The following is a 14,903-nucleotide window of genomic DNA, read 5'->3' on the forward strand; positions in this document are numbered from 1 at the left end:
CCTAGTTGAATATGTCCATCCATATACCTAGGCACTTCCCTCAATTTTTGGGGGGTAGCCGACATCAAACAAATGAAAAAAAAAAGGGGGGACCTTTCCCCGCTACGTTCCTCCCAGCCTGACAAGGGACTCAACCGAGTTCGGCTGGTACTGCTAGGGTAGCACAGCACACCCTCCCCTGTTATGTGAATATGTGAGAAAAGATAACAGAAAAGTTAGCAAGCATTAAGAGCTCAGTAAATGAGACTTTACTATGTAAAAATTGGTTCTCAAATATGAAAGGGATATGACAATGCTTCTTTAATCGAGAATACTGTAACTATTTCTCATTTAACCATTGTGAGGCAGGAGATATACTATAGAATTTTGATCACATATGACACACGACACCTCCTAAGGCATTTCCACTATCAGTGCACCTTACATGATACACTGTAGATAGTACTACAGATTCTATATACCTGACTCTATCTCCCATCCAGTGTTCAGTACACTGCTTTCTACCTTTTAATTTTCTTTTATTCCATCTGATTTTTTGTCAAATTGGCTGCTCAATTTCTTTGACTTGACCTTTCCGTAATAATCACCTCAATCAAGGAAAGGTAATTCTGGCAATCTGTAAGTATGACTCAGTGGTCTCATTGAATAGATATTCTAGTGGCAGTCTACAGTCTAAGTCTCAAACAAGAATTGACAGATTTTCACAATGCACACAACCTGGCTAAGGAGTGAGGGAGTCAGAGGCTCATAGGTGTACCTGTTAAGTGATTAATTAGCAGTCATTTCTTGGCTCTCCTATATCCTATGTGAGCAAAGAAAGGGCTTAGGAGCTAGTCTTATGAGTGTATGTTTGGTCTCTACAGCCCTAGGCAACAGAACAATGACCTATGCCTTGACTTTGCTCCTCATTAGTGACCTTTAAACATTTAATAACAATCAAAGGTAAACTAATGAAAACTACTAGAAATCCTAAGTTCATGAGAGAGTCAAACAAACGACTAACTCATCTATTAGGTTAACAAGAAGCTTTTAAATATCTTTCGTGCATAAAACGAACGAATACAAATCTGCCCACACACAATATCCTGTATATAAATACTGTAAGCCCATTTTAGTTTTGCACTTTGCTATCCAACAAATAAAACTTTCCTTGTTTGACAGGGCTTGTGTACAAAAATTAACACTGCAAGAGCAAATGCCTAAACTTTCTTCCATCTACTACATATTGCATACTCTCGCCAGATACAAAAAGAAGTAAAAATAATATCAATTATGGCATGAATAGTCTACTGCTTAACACATACCTCTGGAATCCAAACTCGAATTACGTAATCGCTAGCACTGGAAACCTGTGGATCTTTGGAAAGAATCTCTTTTTTGAAGACATCTATGACTGACATAATCTGAAACCAAAAAGAAATCACCATTTAATCGAGATAGTATCATTCAAGCAGAAAAAATTGAAAAAGAGTTTCTTACACAGAATCACATGAAATAAGAAAGGCTAACAATAGACATAAGCAATAATCCTGCTATAACTAAAATTCATTACTTTTCTATACATCAAAATCTCCAAGTTCGAGACATTCAGAATATTTTTTCAGTTTCAAGTTGAAGAATATTTCAAAAACTCTAAATGTATATCTAAAATCCTTTCTCTGCGTACAAAGCATCAAAGATGGAGTTTTACCAAAAATTTTATAAAATCAAAAAAGAGACAATAGAATAATACAAAGAAGTTAAACACTAAAATTTATTTTTCACACTCACCTGATGTTCATATTACTTCTAATCGAAGCTGTGTCAACTTTTACCAGAAAATAAATATTTCCTGTTCTTTCCCTTTGCAAAATGCCTCTCCCTCTGGGAAACACAACACCATCTGGCGGTTGATGGCAACTAACATCAGTGATACGACCTAATACTTACTACTCTCTTAACATCACTGATCGGGGGGTGTGTGTGTGTGTGTGTGTGTGTGTAAAGGGGGGGGGGGGGGGGGGTAAAAGGGGGGGGGGGGGGGTAAAAGGGGGGGGGCATGTACAGTAGGGTTCCCAATTATGCGAGAATTTGGTCGATCCAGAGCCTCCCATGAATTGAAAATTGCACGGACAGAAAGATTAACAATAGTTAACAACTGGGACATCAGCTAGCTGGATGGTGAACTTAACCAATGCTAAGCAAACCGACAAGGCAAAAGACATGACGAGTGACAAGTCGGCAGGTTAGGTATGAGGCAGCACAGACAGACTAAGAGCATGAAAAGTAGCTGGGGTGTACCTAAGACATCATTAATAAAAGACTGCTTTTGACAACCCATTTTATCTTGCATTGAAATCAGGACAAACCAAAGAATCCAGCCAAAACTACTATGTTCACTGTCAACATTGTAAATAGTACTGATTTCACAGACACTCAAGACAGGGGATGAACTCTAAAAGGACTTCACAAAGAAATTCATTTTGGCAATGAGCCAAAGATTTCTGGTATGAATCCCCCTTTCAAGACACTCAGGACATTCATCAACAATTTAGAACTATACACCTTTAGAGTATTTCTGGGCAAAGATGTACAGGACATACATTGGAAATAAGAGAATTTTCTCTGCAACCAAAATGAAGAGGGGACCATTCAATGACTCTAAATCTCTTCAAAAGATGTGGGCCAGGAACAATAGCAACCTCAAAGATCATCCTAATCTGAGAAATTGTATAACCAATTGTTACCAAATAAGAGATAACAGCATAGTATAATGGAAAATTAATACTCAATGTAGATAGACACAAGACAAGAGCACACATCAAATATGTTAACAACTAACCACAAAATTATCCAATTTTTATTCAGGAATAATATCTAGGACTTGTAAAAGCCATTAACTGATGTGTTTGTGTTTGTTGTAGCTAGTGATGACATTTGAAGAAACAGCTTATGAAAGTAGTCCTTCCATTTAAATTTATCATTTAGTGATTGCATGCTGCTTGCAAACAAGTATGTTTGCTTATTCATAAAATCAATAATACATACATACATATACCCAGGCACTTCCCCCAATTTTGGGGGGTAGCCGACATCAAACAAATGAAACAGAAAAGGGGACCTCTCCTCTCTACGTTCCTCCCAGCCTGAGAAGGGACTCAACCGAGTTCGGCTGGTACTGCTAGGGAGGCAACAGCCCACCCTCCCACATTATCCACCACAGATGAAGCTTCATAACACTGAATCCCCTACTGCTGCTGCCTCCACGGTCTTCCAAGGCACCGGAGGAAGCAGCAGAGCCTACCAGAACTGCGTCACAATCGCTCGCCATTCATTCCTATTTCTAGCACGCTCTCTTGCCTCTCTCACATCTATCCTCCTATCACCCAGATCTTCCTTTACTCAATCCATCCACCCAACCCTTGGCCATCCTCTTGTACTTCTCCCATCAACTCTTGCATTCATCACCTTCTTTAGCAGACAGCCATTTTCCATTCAAACCACCTCAACACATTCATATCCACTCAAGCTACTAACTAATTTCTTACACCCGTTCTCACCCTCACAACTTCGTTCCTAACCCTATCTACACGAGATACACCAGCCATACTCCTTAGACACTTTATCTCAAACACATTCAATTTCTGTCTCTCCATCACTTTCATTCGCCACAACTACGATCCATACATCACAGTTGGTACAATCACTTTCTCATACAGAACTCTCTTTACATTAATGCCCAACGCTCTATTTTTTACTACTCCCTTAACTGCCCCCAACACTTTGTATCCTTCATTCACTCTCTGACGTACATCTGCTTCCACTCCACCATTTGCTGCAACGTACTTACAATAATATTAATGGTTATTTAAGGATTATTTCATAAAATAATAAATGGCAATAGTGAATAACAACATAAAGATCAAAATGCTTAAAATTTTTATGTACCTGTTCATCTCCATCATCTAACTGGAAGGGACCAATGCCCATCCACAGAAGGCTCTTTCTCGACTCTTCATCTTTAAACTTGTTGTGTCTTTCACTAGGGATTTCTTCCTTATATATTTTCCACAAACGTTCAATACACTCATGAGATTTCATGAACTTGACAAGCTTCTGATTATCAGCTTTTCTTGCCTTTAAAGCACTCTGCAATTTGTTCTTTTCTCTGGATGACATCACAGACTGTGAAGGAGATAATAAAATACTGTAACAACAAAACTATTTATGAAAAGTCCATAAGTCTACAACAATGCTTATTCTACTTTTATCTTGGAAATATAAACTCCTTCGTGGCATACACAAAATGAAAAACCCTAAATCATAATCTTATTGAAAGATCCATCACATAACACCTATAAAAAGTAGCATGTAAACTTCAGTAAATCATACAAATCACCAGGAGTATAGTCTACCACTTGGTATACCATATCAATAAAGATTTTAAAAATATATATAAACTGTATATTTTATTGATGGATGTGTGGGGTGACAAGAAGAAATAAGATATGGAATGAGGTAATTAGGGGTACCACAGGACTTAGAAAACTATCAGATAAGATCCAAGAAAGTAGACTGTGGTGGTATGGTCATGTCATGAGAAGAGATGAACAGTAGATTGGGAGGAGAGTGATGGAAATGGAGGAACAGGGAACGAGAAGGAGAGGGAAACCAAAGCAAAGGTGGATGAACTGTATCAAGGATGACCTTCGATCAAAAGGATTAACCAGTGATGAAGTGTGGGATAGAGGTACAGTAGATGGAGAAAGCTGACCAGAAACATCGACCCCACATAAAAGTGGGAAAAGATAGACAAAGAAAAAGATCTAACAATGAACTTTTCTATAGAACCCAAAGACTAACTAATAAAAGAAATAAAGTGTACTTAATAATTTGTAGATGCTTACCTCATAATTAGGATCATCAAACAATAATTTCTTGGGAGTTGACTTCGGTGTCTCATAAGCACCTTGAGCTTTAGGCTTCTGTTTCTTTGTCTCAGAGCTTGCTTTACTCTTGGATGATTTCTTCTGGTTCAGCAAGGCAACTTGTGCTGTTTCAAATAAAATACAAATATAATGAATACAGAACTATATTAGAATTTTACTTTTGCTGTAGCAAAATGTCATACGTATCTGAGGAATGAAACAGTGCAATGCATTAAGAATAAGTTTGTAGCACACAATAACTAAAAAAAAAGTTTTCATAGAAATTATACAAATTAGCCATATGTATTAACATATCAAAATGCTATTCATAAGCTTGTGAAACACAAAAAACTACAAGTAAGTATAATTTTAAATCTATCAATATATGGAAGTCACTTACAGGTAAAAAACAAATATAAAATCCATTAAAACTAAAGTACTGTATTTTACCTTGAGGTGAACGACTGAAGAAATCGTGAGCTGATATTTCATTGCCTTGTTCTAATATTTGTTGGAACAATTTGCACAGGTGTAGCGCTGAAGAAAATCCCTCTTGGTGTTGATTCTGAAATTGAATATTCACTGAATTTCCAGCAATCTGTGAGTAACCATACAGGATAATAATAAAAGCAACTATTGTATCTTCATTCCAGGAGAGTATTGATACAAGCAGAGACCACTTTCCACACAATGATACCTCAGCTAAATGAATCAGATACAGAGGAAACAAGCCACAGTAATTAGGAGATTTGTGTTTATGGATCATAAAGTAATTTAACGTGTCTGGACAAAGCAAAAAAAAAACCTTATTTTACTTAAGTTGAGTTGCTAATCAGTAAAAGCAATTTCTGTTATAAAACATTGTCTAATACATCAGTATATCAGAAACAAGTAAACTTTGACGATCTTAAGGTACCTTTTCAAATTTCAAATCCCTGAATAATGCTTACCTAAAAGTGGTAGAATAATGGATCATTGCAAGAAGGGAGGTGGAAGTCAGTGTCCATTAACTGAGATATGGCAACACAATGCCTTGAAATATTTGTAATAAAAAAATGAGGAAAGAAGTAATAAGGAGCAAATCAAAGTACTGTAGATTAAAATAAGTGAAGATAAGAATATATTAGTAAATTACATATAAAAACCAAACAATCAAAAATTAAACAAACCAAATAAGTTATACCAACTCAGTGTGTGACTTGTCATGTACCTGATGTATCTTTTTAAAAAATGCCTCACTTTTTTGTTATATTGAAATGGCATTATACTGTAATGCAAACAAAATCTTGATAATGCTAATTTCCAAAAGAAGAGAGAAATTCATGACTTGGAAGGTGGGGGGGGGGGGTTTCCAGTGAAGGATGCTAAACTGTGGAAATCTGAAGACTTCTTTCACCCGTTTATCTATGACTTAATTCTACACAAGCACCACATCAAACCAGTCAGCACATCATAAGTAAAATAAGAAGCTTATTATTTAAAGGTTAAAGGTGTCTGGTTTCAGTTCCAGTTCCATCAGAATAGATGCTCACCAGAACGTCAGCCGGGCAAGCCCAACCCCCCACTGTGGTGCCCTACCACAGCAGTAGCCTCCCCAGTAAACAGCTTAAACTCACGGCCCTGGGCGGGGATCGATCTCTTGCCACGCGAATGCGAGGCAAACACGTTACCACTGTACACTTTTGAGTATGGTCATCCAGTTATTATTATTATTACTATTATTAATTGCTAAACTACAACCCTACTTTGAAAAGCAGGATGCTATATGCCCAGAGGCCCTAACAGGGAAAATAGCCCAGTGAGGAAAGGAAACAAGCAAAAAAAATATTTTAGGAATAGCAAAAACAAAAATATTTCCAAAATAAACTATAAATACTTTAACAAAACAAGAGGAAGAAAAACGAGAGAGAATAGTGTGCCCGAGTGTACCCTCAAGCAAGAGAACTCTGACCCAAGACAGTGTAAGACCATGGTACAGAGGCTATGGCACTACCCAAGACTAGAGAACAATGGTTTGATTTTGGAGTGTCCTTCTCCTAGAAGAGCTGCTTACCAAAGCTAAAGAGTCTCTTCTATCCTTACCAAGAAGAAAGTAGCCACTGAACAATTACAGTTACATACAATAAAATTCAATAATGATACGAATATAAAAAAAAAAAATTTGATAAACTTATAATGTTCTTAAAATTCAATAATGATATATAAAAAAAATTCTTAATTTTGTTAAACTTATAATGTTCTTACCACATAAGATGGAACATCCCATATGTGTAGTTTCTTGACATTTTTGGAATATACCCTAATTCCAGAATTTTGATCACAGGCAACAAATACAATGGAGAATTTCTTGTCCCGGGGATAAACATTCTTGATGTACGAAGGCCACCAATCTTTCCGATACTTTACCCAGACGAGATCACCAACCTTTATTTTTTTGTCATCTGTAAGAAATCAAGTATTATACTGTGGTAGATTGAGAAATGTTACGAAGGTTATGTACAGAAGTATAATTACAAGCTGAGTTACAGTATCATAAATACTGATTTCAGTGCAGTGCTTTACCTATGAGAAGCAAACCTTATAAGTTACAATTATGACTTCTCAATAAAGAGAGAGAAAAAAAAAAAAAAAAAAAAAAAAAAAAAAAAAAAAAAAAAAAAGGAGTACTTTTTTATTAGTTTACCCACTTTTAAGTCTCATATCAGCAAATCCAACTTCTGAAGGCTTTTGTTTATTAAAGATGATATAGTACTATATATGATATTGCATTAATATGTCCAGATAAACCTCATTATACCTAAACATCTTTGAACATAGCAAAGTAACATATAAATTCCATTTCCATATTCTTCACACTTGGTTAATCCCTAAAAGGTTGCGTTCATTATTATAAGAAAACTACTATTACTACTAATATAATCAAGCAGTTTCATCTGATCACTGAGTTACAATTCTACGCTTATAAGGCTAAGCTAAAGGGTTCGTTATGATAATAAAAGTTACTATTTTTTTTTACTGATGTGTTTGACCTGATTTAAGGGATTTGACAAAGGAAAAATCTATTTCTGGGTGTAAGATGAGGCTGCTTGCAGCGCCTATGCTCCGCCCACATAAGTGACGCCATTGTCTACGTCACGGGCTATCTGTATTTCCTTCCGCTGTGCATGATGCAGCAGCATCAGTTGCAATGAAGATACGAAACAACGCTGACTGTCATTTCTTGATCCTGCCTAGTTTAAGATCTAACACTGGGCGAGGGACCTATGTCGCCCAGTGAAATGCTTCTTATAGCACCATTTCTAAGGTATAAATACTGCTAGATATACCAGAGAAAAAGTTGCATGGAATGCCAGGAATATACCCAGCTCGCTCACCCTTATAGGGTGTCGGTATAGAAACTGGGGCGTGTTAAAACCACTACCAGAGGTCCCTTACCAATTAGTCTTCTCCTTTCTCAATATCCCCCGATACTACGAGGGGCCTTTCTACATCCGACTACTGCCCGTTACTACGGCTAACCCCCCCAACTACTACCACTACCCACGCTTCTCCCATCATTCCTTTTCTCAATGAAATCTTAACTGTAAAAGGCGGTAGGTTTTAGAGAGGATTAAAAATCATTTAATGAAATTATTACTTTTCATCTGGTCATAGTAGTTTCCATTTTGATTGCTTTACTGGCATCATCATTCCTTTTATGGCCACATGGACATGAAGCCAACATATTTCCACATTTACAGCAATCATAATATAATCTCTGTAATAAAAGCTTCATTTTATTATAGTACAGAATTTTCAGAAAAATTGTTTTTTATTGAGCTCCTATATAGTCCTTCTAAGGTAGGTCCTATAAATGTAAGAATAACAGCGGTAAAACGTGGGGATAAGGTGGAAAGGCTGACAAGAAAATTCTTAGATATTTATTATGTTTGGGATCACCCACCCCCAAAATCAGTACTTGTACTGGCTAAAAAGCCATCATAGTAATAAAGAAAAGAAGAGTTGACATACTGGTCAAGGATAAAATGGCTTAAGCTGTGATAAGAGGTAAAGAATATAGCAGAAAGAATAACCAAGTTTAAGATAACCTTGGGAAAGATTGATGCCTATGATTTCAGACTACATACCACATAGTGGTATGTAGGAACGAACAGAGCTGATTTTGAGGATGTTATTGGTAGATGTACCATACAGGAAAGAAATCAATAAAGAGAAGCAATTTAGAATTTTTGCCAAAGTCAAAGATTAAAATTGAGAAGATAATGTTTAAGAAGCCAAATGAGTCTAAGCAACTTAGTCTAAGAGTGACTGACTTCTCGCATTTTATCATGAGAAGTTCCAGAGATGAGCACAGTTTCTTAAGCATAGGAATTGTGGTATCCACCCGACTCCCTTCGATCTCCTGGTCCTTTACTCCGGAATCAAGCAAGGAGGACAACGACCATTACTATAGCATTGGTGAAAACATTGGCAACAAAATATCTGGCAAAAGTAAAAGATTCATGAGACGATATTTATTAAGAACATACCTGTTTCCTACTCACAGATAGTCATGACCATTCTTTACTCAGAGATAACAACTCCACGAGGGGGAACATTTGGTCTAAGCCTACGCGTAAAACTGCATGCCAGGCTGCCCGACAAGAGTAAAGGCATATTTTCCCGCTCTAAAAGTCCTTATCAAGAAGTGACTTCTTATCTTTCCCCGAGAGGATTCCTAAACTCTCTAGACTTAGAGAGAAGTACTGAAGTCCTTTTGTTGATGAACAGGATAGAGAGAGGTTCAAACTTTCGACTTCAAAGTTGAGCTTTCTTCTTAGCACGCCATGTCCCCTTGTTCCTCTGACAGGGGAGGGGTTCTGCATACTCATAGTATTCCGACGCTAAACACCACTCGCACCGAGGATACTATCGTATCTAGTGGAGATATCACTTCTCAGAACGGGTAATTATTTTCCCAAAGAAGTTGGGCTCTGTCATCCAAATATGGTTTTAAGGACGATCATTCTTTCTGAAAACAAAAAGGGGAGCCTGAACTCGGTTTATGGTCAGTTTTCTGACAGTCACTGGGTGGGGTAGACTCCAATCCAGATTCTTGGAAATGAAAGGGTCCATATTTCACAACTTAATTTTCCGGTCATGATCTTGAGAGTCTAGACAGGGGTATAGATATGAAACAGTAGTATCCTTCTCGAAAGGTGGTACCTTAGAGATTCCCCTTGAGGTAGACTTGGCATGAGGTCAAGATTTAATACCTTACAAGAGCTTTAGGGTAACAAATGGCCTCAAATCATTGAAGACATATTTCATCTGCAGAACTAGAGAACTTTTTTACTGTACTTCTAGATTGTCTCTGGTACATTAACACTCAATAAAAATTATAAACAATTATGGAGGTGGATTTTTATAAATTAAAAGTGCAACATTGAAGAAAATTTTATGGTGAACACCAGTTATATGTTCATTATTATTATCATCAAAAGTCACCACGGGCCAGAATCAGGAGAGAAGTCCAGTAAAGAGAGGAAGTAAAGTATAGATTATAAAATTATAATAAAAAATTAAGATAAATACCAGAAAACCATCAAACAAGTCCTATTTAAGACTGCTCAACTAAATAAGACTAGTATTGCATTAAAAAAAACTCATACCAGAGGGAGATTTGGGCCCATCTATGCATATTTATTACCCAATTTCTATAATAACAAACCACATAAATTTCTGAGCATCTATTGAAAATATATCTGAATCCCTTTGCTTCAAAATAAATATTTTTATCCTAGTTTAAAATTTAGCAACTACAGGGATCTAGATATTTTAGATTTATTTTTTTCAATTTTTAGTGTTATAAAGAAACCCTTACATTCTGGTCATAACATTTGCCTGCTGGCTACTTATGGCAAAGTTTATTACAAGACCAAGGTTTTGAAATTCAGAAAGATTGAGGTATGAAGAATATTTATGGGTCGATCTGTGACGGCTGGTGAGAAAAGGGTCCTTCTTTACACTTTTCTAATATAAATTACTAATAATCAACAAAGTGGCAATAGATGAGCCCTTTGGGAAATGTAATAATTTGTTTTTCCATGGGTAATGTTATTGGCAAACTATTGTTCACCATACTCACCCAAGTCTTTTAGCATTTGAAACAATAGGCTTCTTATACACATGATGCAAATTATGCGAAATAAAGTTGAACCCTAACAAAGATCAAAGGATTGACTGTTTAGACTTGTACTGTTGAATCCCCTGAATAATTTTTTTTTTTTTTTTTTTACCCATATCCTGCGGGTGGGGTGTCGGTATCCCTGCTCATACACTAGATCAGCAGAAAGGAGGGTAGGTGGAGTTCCAGATAAATTCAATTTATAAGTGACAAAAACATTTGCTAGGGGTGTAAAGTGTGCGAGGGCCACCTGTCAAGTAAATGTTAACTACATAAATCTCATTAAAAATTCTTGATGTCATGATTGACTACAAAATCAGTTTTCAATATCCTTCCCTGCTTTGGTTTTTGCAATGTGAATTGATGCATAAAAACTTAATTACCTAAGTTTCGTTATCAAATTTTTCATGGTTTTGATCATATTTGTAATCACATCGTAAACTATACTGTACACCATGTAATAGTAGATATGCAGTTCATCCACCATGCAGTTTATTCACCATGCTGTACATGCTGCATATCTTCTATTAGGCAGTATTCGATATGCAGTTCATCCATCATACTGTTCTTAATGTGTGGTTCATCCATCATGCAGTACTTAAAATATGCAGTACTAGTTCAAAGGTTTAAAGGTCACTCATGAATGGCAGAGGCAAGAGGCAGTGACAATGCCCTAGTAAGCAAGACAATGCCCTAGAGACTAAACATACATGTATATTATATGATCAGTGCCCAAGGCCCCTCTCCATCCAAGCTAGGACCAGGGAGGGCCAGGCAATGGCTGCTGATGACTCAGCAGATAGACCTATAGGCTCTACCAAACCCCCCAAACCTTAGCTCACAAGGATGGTAAGGTTGCAGACGCTAAAGGCACTAACGAGTCAGAGCGGGACTCGTACCCTCGTCTAGTAAACACCAGGCAGAGATGTTACCAATCAGGCCACAACAACTTTCCACCAAGTAGTAGTAGATATGAAGTACATCCTCCATGAAATACAAGAAATGCAGTTCATCCACCAAGCAGAACTAGTTATGGAGTTCATCCACCCAACAGTACTAGGTATGCAGTTCATCCACCTTGACATACTAAGAGATGCAGTTTATTCACCCTACAGTACTAAATATGCTGTTAATTTGAACCACTAGTTTTTTTGCGTTTGTGAGGTTTAATGCAACACAGCCTTCAAGTCTCTTACATCCAAGAAAAAATTATTGATTGATTTACCTGGCCATGAACTTGAATATGAAATTCACAAGGGGAATGTTACTTTGTTGAGCAATCGCCTACACCTCATTTTATATTTACTTATTATCTGGCATTTACTTTTTAATTTCTTTTTAGTAAAGACATATTCTATAATGGAGTCCTTAGGTTTGGACCATCCTGCTTGTCTTACCGTGAAGATAATAATAATCTGAAGAGTTTTATATGTCTCTATGATCTTATTTAAATAAAAATTTCTGAGTTGGTTGATCCCATTGTTATTAAAAATGCATTCCTTCAGAATAAGCTTTGATTCCTTCTGCTTCCCTCCCTTTGCCCTCAGACAAAAACCTGGATCACATGGTTCAAGATTCTTCTATAGGACCTGTTTTGGTCATTCCAACTTCCAATTCATTATACTCAGAGTCCATGGTAAAAACTCAGGTCAGGATGGCTGATTTCTCAGTTCCCTGACTTTTGTTTCTGAACCAAGTGGTCAGGATCAACATTCAGATGCTGCAATTTATAATGTGAGATACAGTATAGCATTCCCAGTATCTTCCATATTGAATGCGTCGATACCTTTCCAATTAAGGATTTCTGGTTCGGCAAACGTTCCTTTGACACATAAACAATTACATGCCTATCAGTCACCTACTTCCAAAGATTTATTTACACGTTCAGGTTTGATATGTGTTCCTTTTGTTAATAAAAAGAACTCATGATGAGTAGCATACTAATAATTCAGAACAATTTAACAAGGCAAATTTGGGTGCCAGTAATAGATTTTTCATTTTCAGAGCTAGTTTTGCGTGAATATGGCAATATACACTTGAGGCTGGTACAGGTATGCATAGTTGTCTCAATATTCTAAAGGTGCAAAGGATTTTGGCATCTTTTGTTGTTCACAAACAAGTTCTACGACAAAAGTTTCTCAAGTTAAATATACCAATTTATAAAAGATATTCCTAAGGAAGAGAGGACTACCATTTTGGTGGGAGAATATGATTCAAAAGTTGAGTCTCCTTCTGTAAGTTTTTTGAAAGCGATTGCTGAAGCAAATGAAAAGATGAATGAAATAAAAACTGATTTAGCTTGCTGAATATATCGACAGTATTATGCATGATCAACCAATCAGTTGAGTATACTCACACAAGAATTATCCCACCATCTTTTGAATTTTCTATGGCTATGATAAATTACATACTGAGTAAAGTTATGGAGAACCCTTCATCTGCTTGAGAATACACTCCAGAACACTATTCCATCTTATTTATCTTCCTCTTGTTTTTTTTAACTTCTTATAGTTTATATATGAAAGATCTATTTTAATACTATTAATATTCATCTTAAAATATTTAATATTCTTTGTTCATTGCTTCTCTATTTCCTTATTTCCTTTCTTCACAGATATTTTTTCCCTGTTGGAGCCCTTAGGCTTATAGGATCCTGCTTTTCTAACTAGGGTTGTAGCTTAGTTAGTGATAATGATAATAATCAGGTTTGTATAGTAAGGAAAAATACAAATTACTTTACATATTTGTAATTTATTCCTACATAAATACACACTTCAATTGGAGACTTATCCTTAGGAGGGAGAAATACCCGTATACCACCTAGTTTAATTTCTATGGAAATGTTGAAGCACTTTGGTGTTATACAGAAGTAAAAGTGATAACTTCTGTCAACCTCCTAATAACCTGGCCATGAAGATGAGACAGGTGCTAGGCTAGGTCACTACCAGGGACTAGTAGACAGTCAAAGAGAAACCTATATTTTACATATGTGGAGTATATGTTGTCTGAATGTATGGGCGATAATGAGAAATGAATTTGCATACATTTGGCCATCTTCCTCCTTGTCTGGGAGGATGGGCAAAATACACATAAACAAAACTTATTTGTTATAAGAAATTGCTCAATCATGTGGCTTACCTGCATCTAGGATATGACCCAACAAATAATGGAGTGATTGCTGTCCCCAAAAGGAAGGGAAGGAAAGCAAAGGTAAACATGGCCAGTTTATCTTGCCTATCATTCTAAACTCACATCACAACCACTATCTTAGATGTGATGTTTACTGCACGATCTGTAGAGCAACTACCACGGGGCCAGGGATACAGGTATCCATAAACCTGTGGGTTTGCTTTCATAGATCAGACTTGAGAAGTCCATTGTTCCTTTGCATATTGCACAAAATAGTTGGAAGATCATAGTGTCTGACAAAATCTCAGAGTGTAGTAACATCCCATGTTCTAGACTGACCTCTGAGCAAAAGAAGATGTAGATCATGGGAGGGAAATGGTAACAGGTGTACTAGTTCCCTAGTAACTTGAAAGTAATGATCACCCAAAGAACGAGAGTAAATTCCAATTGCGCATTTCCCAATTGTATGGTTACCGATCATGGCAGGTGGCTGATCCCATGGGAAACAACAATTGTAGAGAACAAGCATGAGGGATTGTTTTGAAGGGAGAGAACACAATGGGAACGTTCATGCGAAGATGAAACACAATGGGAAGGAAACCTCAGGCCTCATGAAGGAAAACTCTTGTAGCTTGTACAAGCGATGAGCACAATTATAGGTTCCTCTTTCACCAGTATTGTACACTGGAAAAGCTGTAATG

At 36.7% G+C, this 14,903-nt stretch overlaps 2 protein-coding genes across 2 annotated transcripts in view; both read right to left on the bottom strand.

Annotated features, from left to right (window-relative positions):
• The window catches only part of LOC137641392 (uncharacterized), a 307,472-nt gene that overhangs the window by 129,971 nt on the left and 162,598 nt on the right, over positions 1-14,903 (bottom strand). The window lies entirely within an intron of this gene.
• Positions 1-14,903, bottom strand: part of LOC137641391 (dentin sialophosphoprotein-like) — an 87,762-nt gene that overhangs the window by 10,615 nt on the left and 62,244 nt on the right. The window contains exons 6-10 of the mRNA XM_068373910.1: positions 7,152-7,348; positions 5,358-5,472; positions 4,887-5,032; positions 3,928-4,164; positions 1,305-1,403 (exon numbers count right to left, since the gene is read on the bottom strand). Of these exons, the coding sequence (XP_068230011.1) occupies positions 1,305-1,403; positions 3,928-4,164; positions 4,887-5,032; positions 5,358-5,472; positions 7,152-7,348 (794 nt within the window). The remainder of the gene's footprint in view (positions 1-1,304; positions 1,404-3,927; positions 4,165-4,886; positions 5,033-5,357; positions 5,473-7,151; positions 7,349-14,903) is intronic.

This window comes from Palaemon carinicauda, chromosome 5 (genome assembly GCF_036898095.1).
Source record: "Palaemon carinicauda isolate YSFRI2023 chromosome 5, ASM3689809v2, whole genome shotgun sequence".
Taxonomy (NCBI): domain Eukaryota; kingdom Metazoa; phylum Arthropoda; class Malacostraca; order Decapoda; family Palaemonidae; genus Palaemon; species Palaemon carinicauda.